Source organism: Pimephales promelas, chromosome 17 (assembly GCF_988280905.1).
Source record: "Pimephales promelas chromosome 17, fPimPro1.hap1.1, whole genome shotgun sequence".
Lineage (NCBI taxonomy): Eukaryota > Metazoa > Chordata > Actinopteri > Cypriniformes > Leuciscidae > Pimephales > Pimephales promelas.
The window spans coordinates 470,833-482,856 of record NC_142785.1 but is presented as its reverse complement, the minus strand read 5'-3'; the positions used below and the strand labels follow the sequence as shown (position 1 = coordinate 482,856).

The 12,024-nt window shown below is 42.0% G+C and overlaps 1 protein-coding gene across 4 annotated transcripts in view; it reads right to left on the bottom strand.

Annotated features, from left to right (window-relative positions):
• Positions 1-12,024, bottom strand: part of myocd (myocardin) — a 97,010-nt gene that overhangs the window by 79,631 nt on the left and 5,355 nt on the right. For all 4 annotated transcript variants that reach the window (XM_089121732.1, XM_089121735.1, XM_089121731.1 and 1 more), the window contains exons 2-4: positions 9,262-9,327; positions 6,766-6,821; positions 6,406-6,481 (exon numbers count right to left, since the gene is read on the bottom strand). In XM_089121732.1, coding sequence (XP_088977858.1) covers positions 6,406-6,481; positions 6,766-6,821; positions 9,262-9,327 — 198 coding nt within the window. The remainder of the gene's footprint in view (positions 1-6,405; positions 6,482-6,765; positions 6,822-9,261; positions 9,328-12,024) is intronic.

The following is a 12,024-nucleotide window of genomic DNA, read 5'->3' as shown; positions in this document are numbered from 1 at the left end:
TTCACTCAAACACACTCATGAAACACGAGCTCTTCCTTCAAACACACTCATGAAACACGAGCTCTTCCCTCAAACACACTCATGAAACACGAGCTCTTCACTCAAACACACTCATGAAACACGAGCTCTTCCCTCAAACACACTCATGAAACACGAGCTCTTCACTCAAACACACTCATGAAACACGAGCTCTTCACTCAAACACACTCATGAAACACGAGCTCTTCCCTCAAACACACTCATGAAACACGAGCTCTTCTTTCAAACACACTCATGAAACACGAGCTCTTCCCTCAAACACACTCATGAAACACGAGCTCTTCCCTCAAACACACTCATGAAACACGAGCTCTTCACTCAAACACACTCATGAAACACGAGCTCTTCACTCAAACACACTCATGAAACACGAGCTCTTCACTCAAACACACTCATGAAACACGAGCTCTTCACTCAAACACACTCATGAAACACGAGCTCTTCCTTCAAACACACTCATGAAACACGAGCTCTTCCTTCAAACACACTCATGAAACACGAGCTCTTCCTTCAAACACACTCATGAAACACGAGCTCTTCCTTCAAACACACTCATGAAACACGAGCTCTTCACTCAAACACACTCATGAAACACGAGCTCTTCACTCAAACACACTCATGAAACACGAGCTCTTCACTCAAACACACTCATGAAACACGAGCTCTTCACTCAAACACACTCATGAAACACGAGCTCTTCCCTCAAACACACTCATGAAACACGAGCTCTTCACTCAAACACACTCATGAAACACGAGCTCTTCCTTCAAACACACTCATGAAACACGAGCTCTTCCCTCAAACACACTCATGAAACACGAGCTCTTCACTCAAACACACTCATGAAACACGAGCTCTTCACTCAAACACACTCATGAAACACAAGCTCTTCACTCAAACACACTCATGAAACACGAGCTCTTCACTCAAACACACTCATGAAACACGAGCTCTTCACTCAAACACACTCATGAAACACGAGCTCTTCACTCAAACACACTCATGAAACACGAGCTCTTCCCTCAAACACACTCATGAAACACGAGCTCTTCCTTCAAACACACTCATGAAACACGAGCTCTTCCCTCAAACACACTCATGAAACACGAGCTCTTCCCTCAAACACACTCATGAAACACGAGCTCTTCCCTCAAACACACTCATGAAACACGAGCTCTTCCTTCAAACACACTCATGAAACACGAGCTCTTCCTTCAAACACACTCATGAAACACGAGCTCTTCCCTCAAACACACTCATGAAACACGAGCTCTTCACTCAAACACACTCATGAAACACGAGCTCTTCACTCAAACACACTCACGAAACACGAGCTCTTCCCTCAAACACACTCACGAAACACGAGCTCTTCACTCAAACACACTCACGAAACACGAGCTCTTCACTCAAACACACTCATGAAACACGAGCTCTTCACTCAAACACACTCACGAAACACGAGCTCTTCCTTCAAACACACTCATGAAACACGAGCTCTTCCTTCAAACACACTCATGAAACACGAGCTCTTCCCTCAAACACACTCATGAAACACGAGCTCTTCCCTCACACACACTAATGAAACACGAGCTCTTCCCTCAAACACACTCATGAAACACGAGCTCTTCCCTCAAACACACTCATGAAACACGAGCTCTTCCCTCAAACACACTCATGAAACACGAGCTCGTCCCTCAAACACACTCATGAAACACGAGCTCTTCACTCAAACACACTCATGAAACACGAGCTCTTCCCTCAAACACACTCATGAAACACAAGCTCTTCCTTCAAACACACTCATGAAACACGAGCTCTTCCTTCAAACACACTCATGAAACACGAGCTCTTCCCTCAAACACACTCATGAAACACGAGCTCTTCCCTCAAACACACTCATGAAACACGAGCTCTTCCCTCAAACACACTCATGAAACACGAGCTCTTCCCTCAAACACACTCATGAAACACGAGCTCTTCACTCAAACACACTCATGAAACACGAGCTCTTCACTCAAACACACTCACGAAACACGAGCTCTTCCCTCAAACACACTCATGAAACACGAGCTCTTCCCTCAAACACACTCATGAAACACGAGCTCTTCACTCAAACACACTCATGAAACACGAGCTCTTCCCTCAAACACACTCATGAAACACGAGCTCTTCCTTCAAACACACTCATGAAACACGAGCTCTTCCTTCAAACACACTCATGAAACACGAGCTCTTCACTCAAACACACTCATGAAACACGAGCTCTTCCCTCAAACACACTCATGAAACACGAGCTCTTCCCTCAAACACACTCATGAAACACGAGCTCTTCCTTCAAACACACTCATGAAACACGAGCTCTTCACTCAAACACACTCATGAAACACGAGCTCTTCCTTCAAACACACTCATGAAACACGAGCTCTTCCCTCAAACACACTCATGAAACACGAGCTCTTCACTCAAACACACTCATGAAACACGAGCTCTTCCCTCAAACACACTCATGAAACACGAGCTCTTCACTCAAACACACTCATGAAACACGAGCTCTTCACTCAAACACACTCATGAAACACGAGCTCTTCCCTCAAACACACTCATGAAACACGAGCTCTTCCTTCAAACACACTCATGAAACACGAGCTCTTCCCTCAAACACACTCATGAAACACGAGCTCTTCCCTCAAACACACTCATGAAACACGAGCTCTTCCTTCAAACACACTCATGAAACACGAGCTCTTCCCTCAAACACACTCATGAAACACGAGCTCTTCCCTCAAACACACTCATGAAACACGAGCTCTTCCCTCAAACACACTCATGAAACACGAGCTCTTCACTCAAACACACTCATGAAACACGAGCTCTTCACTCAAACACACTCATGAAACACGAGCTCTTCCCTCAAACACACTCATGAAACACGAGCTCTTCCCTCAAACACACTCATGAAACACGAGCTCTTCCCTCAAACACACTCATGAAACACGAGCTCTTCCCTCAAACACACTCATGAAACACGAGCTCGTCCCTCAAACACACTCATGAAACACGAGCTCTTCCCTCAAACACACTCATGAAACACGAGCTCTTCCCTCAAACACACTCATGAAACACGAGCTCTTCCTTCAAACACACTCATGAAACACGAGCTCTTCCCTCAAACACACTCATGAAACACGAGCTCTTCCCTCAAACACACTCATGAAACACGAGCTCTTCCCTCAAACACACTCACGAAACACGAGCTCTTCACTCAAACACACTCATGAAACACGAGCTCTTCACTCAAACACACTCATGAAACACGAGCTCTTCCTTCAAACACACTCATGAAACACGAGCTCTTCACTCAAACACACTCATGAAACACGAGCTCTTCACTCAAACACACTCATGAAACACGAGCTCTTCACTCAAACACACTCATGAAACACGAGCTCTTCCCTCAAACACACTCATGAAACACGAGCTCTTCACTCAAACACACTCATGAAACACGAGCTCTTCCCTCAAACACACTCATGAAACACGAGCTCTTCCCTCAAACACACTCATGAAACACGAGCTCTTCCTTCAAACACACTCATGAAACACGAGCTCTTCACTCAAACACACTCATGAAACACGAGCTCTTCCTTCAAACACACTCATGAAACACGAGCTCTTCACTCAAACACACTCATGAAACACGAGCTCTTCACTCAAACACACTCATGAAACACGAGCTCTTCACTCAAACACACTCATGAAACACGAGCTCTTCCTTCAAACACACTCATGAAACACGAGCTCTTCCCTCAAACACACTCATGAAACACGAGCTCTTCCTTCAAACACACTCATGAAACACGAGCTCTTCACTCAAACACACTCATGAAACACGAGCTCTTCCTTCAAACACACTCATGAAACACGAGCTCTTCACTCAAACACACTCATGAAACACGAGCTCTTCACTCAAACACACTCATGAAACACGAGCTCTTCACTCAAACACACTCATGAAACACGAGCTCTTCCCTCAAACACACTCATGAAACACGAGCTCTTCACTCAAACACACTCATGAAACACGAGCTCTTCACTCAAACACACTCATGAAACACGAGCTCTTCCTTCAAACACACTCATGAAACACGAGCTCTTCCCTCAAACACACTCATGAAACACGAGCTCTTCCTTCAAACACACTCATGAAACACGAGCTCTTCCCTCAAACACACTCATGAAACACGAGCTCTTCCTTCAAACACACTCATGAAACACGAGCTCTTCCCTCAAACACACTCATGAAACACGAGCTCTTCCTTCAAACACACTCATGAAACACGAGCTCTTCCTTCAAACACACTCATGAAACACGAGCTCTTCCCTCAAACACACTCATGAAACACGAGCTCTTCCCTCAAACACACTCACGAAACACGAGCTCTTCACTCAAACACACTCATGAAACACGAGCTCTTCACTCAAACACACTCATGAAACACGAGCTCTTCCTTCAAACACACTCATGAAACACGAGCTCTTCCTTCAAACACACTCATGAAACACGAGCTCTTCCCTCAAACACACTCATGAAACACGAGCTCTTCCCTCAAACACACTCATGAAACACGAGCTCTTCACTCAAACACACTCATGAAACACGAGCTCTTCCCTCAAACACACTCATGAAACACGAGCTCTTCACTCAAACACACTCATGAAACACGAGCTCTTCCCTCAAACACACTCATGAAACACGAGCTCTTCACTCAAACACACTCATGAAACACGAGCTCTTCCCTCAAACACACTCATGAAACACGAGCTCTTCACTCAAACACACTCATGAAACACGAGCTCTTCCTTCAAACACACTCATGAAACACGAGCTCTTCCTTCAAACACACTCATGAAACACGAGCTCTTCCCTCAAACACACTCATGAAACACGAGCTCTTCACTCAAACACACTCATGAAACACGAGCTCTTCACTCAAACACACTCACGAAACACGAGCTCTTCCCTCAAACACACTCACGAAACACGAGCTCTTCACTCAAACACACTCACGAAACACGAGCTCTTCACTCAAACACACTCATGAAACACGAGCTCTTCACTCAAACACACTCATGAAACACGAGCTCTTCCTTCAAACACACTCATGAAACACGAGCTCTTCCTTCAAACACACTCATGAAACACGAGCTCTTCCCTCAAACACACTCATGAAACACGAGCTCTTCACTCAAACACACTCATGAAACACGAGCTCTTCCCTCAAACACACTCATGAAACACGAGCTCTTCACTCAAACACACTCATGAAACACGAGCTCTTCCCTCAAACACACTCATGAAACACGAGCTCTTCACTCAAACACACTCATGAAACACGAGCTCTTCCCTCAAACACACTCATGAAACACGAGCTCTTCACTCAAACACACTCATGAAACACGAGCTCTTCCTTCAAACACACTCATGAAACACGAGCTCTTCCTTCAAACACACTCATGAAACACGAGCTCTTCCCTCAAACACACTCATGAAACACGAGCTCTTCACTCAAACACACTCATGAAACACGAGCTCTTCACTCAAACACACTCACGAAACACGAGCTCTTCCCTCAAACACACTCACGAAACACGAGCTCTTCACTCAAACACACTCACGAAACACGAGCTCTTCACTCAAACACACTCATGAAACACGAGCTCTTCACTCAAACACACTCATGAAACACGAGCTCTTCCTTCAAACACACTCATGAAACACGAGCTCTTCCTTCAAACACACTCATGAAACACGAGCTCTTCCCTCAAACACACTCATGAAACACGAGCTCTTCCCTCAAACACACTCATGAAACACGAGCTCTTCACTCAAACACACTCATGAAACACGAGCTCTTCCCTCAAACACACTCATGAAACACGAGCTCTTCCTTCAAACACACTCATGAAACACGAGCTCTTCACTCAAACACACTCATGAAACACGAGCTCTTCACTCAAACACACTCATGAAACACGAGCTCTTCACTCAAACACACTCATGAAACACGAGCTCTTCCCTCAAACACACTCATGAAACACGAGCTCTTCACTCAAACACACTCATGAAACACAAACTCTTCACTCAAACACACTCATGATGCAGAACCAGAGTTATTCCAGAATAAACTGGGATCGAGACCCTCGTCAAACTCGTCATTTCAATCTTATATTGTTACTTAAATTCATGCATTTAGTGACTAACAAAAGAGGAAGAAATAGAGCCAAATCTTCCTAATACACACAGTCAGGTTCATTAGGCACCTATTAATCATTCTATGCATATATATTATGATTAAAAGCCTTTACCTTGTAGAATATGCATGCTGACGAGCTCGGATTTCTCTGGTCTGCTTCTGATTTTGTGTTTCAAGTAATCTCCAGTCTGCAACATCACAGATTATGAAACATTAAATACGACGAGTAGGATTTTTACACACTTTCACAAAACGTCTGCTTATATCAGAATCAGATTTCATTCATAAATGATGAACTTGTCCTGTTTTTCACTGTAAAGCTGCTTTGAAACACTTTGTATGAAGTGCTGTAGAAATAAACCTGACTTGACCAAGAGAATAAATGAACTAGCTCTGATGTCAGAATGAATTTCTGAAACTGAATGTCTAAAGGATTCTGGGAGATATTGAGATATTCCTGCTTCTAACTAACCTTGGATCGCTCCAGACTTTTCCTCTGTTCGTGGAACGAAGCCGGACTCTTCAGGGCTGGAAACAAAAGGACCGAGTGATTGTGAGTTTATCTGTGGAGCCGTTCATGAACACACACTCAGACATGATTCTGCTGTTAGAACTATAGTCCTGAATCAAAGCTAGTCTGAAGACGACTCGTGTAAACCTCAGCGCGATATAGGCCTAGCTGACGTTCTGGCAAAGTTATGAATATTACGTTCTTAAAACATAAGCACAAACCATTATTTTTTTAATTCACAGAATGTCTATACCCGAGAATAACGTTGTCTACCGTTCTTTAAATGTTTCGGAATGTTCAGAGAACATTCTAAAGTAACGTTCATATGTTTGAAGAATGATACAATGTAACGTTCCCTTAATGTTCACGTAACCGTTTTTTTAAAACACTTTTGTTTTCATAACTTAATGGGGACGTTAGCCAAACATTTCTAGAAATATTCATTAAGTGTTTGGATATCAGGAAGATTTAATTGCAGAAGATCATAGAATCCAGATTACCCGAACACTACGGACAGATGTAGAGGAACTGAACGACACAAGAACAGAGCAACAACTTCAAAAATAAAAGCGACACTTATTTCTTAAAAGAAAGAGAAAATTACAGAAAGCTTTGTAATCCATCACACTCATGAGATATAACTGAGAATTAGAGAATTTGTATTCAAGTAATATATTTTAATTCTGTATTAATAATTTAAATAAAATCAGAATTTAGCAGGTGTGTGATTAGTGTGTAAGAGCATCGGTTCCACTCCAGACAACAGGAGCAGGTCACTGAGTGTCTGTGTGTGTGTGTGTGTGTGTGTGTGTGTGTGTGTGTGTGTGTGTGTGTGTGTGTGAGTAACTACACACACAGCTGAGCAGCTCCTCAGACACACGAGAGCTCGGCTGCTGCTTTCAAGTGTGTAATAAAGAGCAGATGTTCAGGGAAATGTCCACACAGACAGACACACACACACACACTCTCATGTATGTGTGGTCGGTCGGTCGGTCCTCAGAAACAGCACAGATTGAAATATCTCCTTCACGCAGGAATTCCAGCTCTCCACACACAGCTTTGATATGTAAGGTGCTCGTGATTCATGAGCGGATCGTGAGCGAGTGCGGGATTAGATCTGGTGAACTCAGCGGCAGACATTGCACACAGAAATAAAACAAACACAGGAACGATTGTCGTAAGTCACAGGGAAAACACACACGACAGGCGCGTGCAGTAAAACATTCATCCTCTAAACACACGATGGCTTTCCTGCACACACACACACACAATGTAGGTGATTTTCAGGTTTTACTATACTTTTGGGAACATTTGGTCCACACAATGTAATATAAACAGAAACACACACACTCATTCACAGGCTTTAACCCTGTTTATCAGACTCTGCTGTCGGCCGCGGTGAGATAAACAGGCCTTTTTTTAAGGCCAGACCGGCCAATCACAGCGCAGCGTTTAATCTCACACAGACCTGCTGATTCTCCAGGTCATCTAGCGGAGAAAGAGTGTGTTTGACACACCGCGAATACACACCGAACACGGCTATATTTAATAAACTCAAGCTAATCTGATGGTGTATTTTATCATTGGAACAATAACTCTTCCCTCTTCTGTTCATGTATAAAAGTGCTTTAGAAATAGTCCTCTTTAATATCTCTGGGTGTTTAGTTAGTATTTTAGAAACATTTGAGATACTATTATAGTTTTTTTTTATTTTTAAGTTAAAGTTTTGGAAATGTAGTTTTTTACATTTTTGTTAGTTTTTTTTTAAAATATGACAGTATAGTTGTTATTCATTTTTATTTCAGTTTTAGTTTTAGTTATTTTGGTAGTTAAAATAAATGAAAATGATCAATGTGTCCTTCATGACTAAAAAAAATGTGCTTAATCACGTAAGAAACAAATACGTTTAATACGTTTTTATATTAATCAGTTTTAGGTAACATTTCTTTTATTTAAAGTAACAAAAAATGTTATAGCCTATATATATATATATACACATATGTATGTATGTATAATAACTAAAATAATTCTGCTCACACCTACAGTATTCATTAAATACATTCATTTCATAAATTAAATACATTAATTTTTTATAAATACAATGACCAGAATAAATAAAATCATTGAAAAGTAAACCTTTTTGAGTAGTAAAACAAAATCACGCGATCTAAGCAACATTCTGAAACATGCAGAGAAAATCTGAAACAGGAAATGATGTCATAGAGATGACTGTGTGTCCAGGTCAACGAGTCTCTTAAAGTATTAAAGGCTGTGACGGTTATTCTGCTGTAAAAACACATGTGTATTTACTTCAGTACTCTCTGTTACGTGTGTTACTACACTGAAGGCATTGTGTCCTTCTGCAAACATTATGGGAACGTCACTTAGAGTGTTCTGAAACAAGAAACGTTGAAAACACGTTTGACGAACATGTGTGTGTGTGTGTGTGTGACTCACGAGGCATGATGCCCTGGTCCTCGAGCTGCTCGCGTGTTCTCCTCTGCTGGAGTCTCAGCTGTAGAACTGAGGAAACACAGAAACAATCATCAGAGAAGATGCACAAACAAACAAACACAAACACACACACTCTCTCTCTCTCTCACACACACACACACACACACACACACTCCAGCGTGTGTTAGGAGGCCTCCTCTCAGCTGTGTGAGCGAGTGGTTCAGAGGGACCACACACTGAAGCGTTGTTTAAAGCAGGAGCCGTGTTTATCAGAGCTCTACATCCTGTTTCAAGAAATATTTGTGGCTCTGTTCCTTCATTTTTGTCTTTGTTTTGGGTGGTGTGTCTCTCATCACGACAGCTCATCACTGCATGAACGTCTGTGTTTAAACGTCTCTGCATAATATACCTTACGCAGGACTGAAAACACGGCTCTAGAAATAACATTTTACAACAGCTCATTCCAGCCCTGATGTTCAGTTCAACACTCTTCCTCTCTGCGTTACATCATTATGCCAGTAGGTGGAGACATGTCGAAGCAGCGTTCGTTAAACTGAGTCATTTATAATACATAATAGGGCCTATTTTAACGATCTGCGCAAGTAACTTTGTGGGCGGATCCCGGCGCTGTTGCTTTTTCCCGGCGGGATAAATGCCTCTTGCGCCTGGCGCAAATCTAAAAGGGGTTGGTCTGAAGTAGCTTCATTATTCATAGGTGTGGTTTGGGCATAACGGGAAACAAACCAATCAGAGCGCCATCTCACATTCCCTTTAAGAGCGTGATGAACGAGGTGCGCTTGTTCTAATACGGCGCATTTACCAGACGCGCTTCAATCGGTTCAAAGCCGAGGAGATCGATGTTCTCGTTAGTGCCGTAAAAGAAAGAGAAGGGACATCGGGGATGGGACAAACACACCCAAATTAGCTTCGGTTAAACATGCATATGATAATTTGGGTAAACGTGTAAGCAGTGTTGTAGTCGAGACCACCTCACTTGAGTCCGAGTCAAGACCGAGTCCATAGAGAGTCGAGTCCGAGACCAGAGACGGTCGAGTCCGAGTCGAGTCCGAGACCAGTGAGGGTTGATTACCTAATTGACTTTTATTTATGTAGAGAAATCCTTTTTTTTTTTTACTGAATTTACTTAGAGTTTAAAAAATATGATCAGTTTAGGGTAAAAAGGCCACATAGTAGGTGGTGTTAAAAGTAATTTTATTACAATTTGTCATGCGCAGTTGCGCACTAGAAAATCACCAATCACTGGGCGTGTCAATCAATTTAAAGAAATATTTTATTAACATACATTAATAATCATGAAAAATATTTTGAATTGAACTCGAGTGGACTCGGGAATAAGTCCGAGTCCTAAAAAAAAAAATGTTCGAGTACGGAGAATCAATTCCGAGTCCAAATGCACACGAGTCCATGACAAGACCAAGACCATTAAAATATGGTCTCGAGACCGAGTCCGAGTCTCGAGTACTACAACACTGCGTGTAAGCTTCTATTTTTCCCATCGTCATGGACACAACAATAATTTCCCTCATGTTTATATATTTTTCCTTATAATGTATCATTTGCAAAAAGTAAAATGCATCTATGTGTATGAGAGAATCATGTACAGTGTATGCGCGCTGTTCACTCTGTATTATGGCCAAGCATGCACGCTTAAAATAGCATCTGAAAGTGCGTGCAACACACAAATTTTTTTCTGGTCAGTGGCGCAATAGTTTTCTGGAAGTGTAAAATAGCACCAGGGAATGTTTGCGCCAACCCGCCCAGGGAGCACAAGTTCATTCCCTAATTTACCGACGTGCGTCTGTGGAAGAAACAGCCCACTGTGCACTGGTGCAAAATAGGAAAGATACATGCATTTGTGTATAAAGTCATTTGCGCCGAGTGCAAGCTAGGGCCCTAAATCTTTCAGGGTGAAACAAAACAAGTTAATGTCTTTACCAATTAGTCATTGAATCATTCGCTCAACCAATTTGTTCAAAACACTGATTCATTCAGGAACAAAACAAGTACTTGTCTTTATAAACGAGTCATTGAATTATTCACTCAACCACTTTGTTCAAAACACTGATTCATTCAGGAACAAAACAAGTAATTGTCTGTATAAACGAGTCATTGAATCATTCACTCAACCACTTCGTTCAGAACAACGATTCACTCAGGAACAAAACGAGTAACTGTCTTTATAAATGAGTCATTGCATTATTCACTCAACCACTTTGTTCAAAACACTGATTCATTCAGGAACAAAACGAGTAACTGTCTTTATAAATGAGTCATTGCATTATTCACTCAACCACTTTGTTCAAAACACTGATTCATTCAGGAACAAAACAAGTACTTGTCTGTATAAACGAGTCATTGAATCATTCACTCAACCACTTCGTTCAGAACAACGATTCACTCAGGAACAAAACGAGTAACTGTCTTTATAAATGAGTCATTGCATTATTCACTCAACCACTTTGTTCAAAACACTGATTCATTCAGGAACAAAACAAGTAACTGTCTTTATAAATGAGTCATTGAATTATTCACTCAACTACTTTGTTCAAAACACTGATTCACTAAAGAAAGAAACAAGTAATTGTCTAAACGAGTCATTGAATCATTCACTCAAAACACTGATTTATTCATGATGGAAAGCAGTAATTAGTGTGTTGGACCCGAAGCGGCGCTGCACAGACTGACATCAGAGAACCGTGAGAGCGTTTAGAGAACGGCTACACGTGGTTTCGAATCACTCTCGTG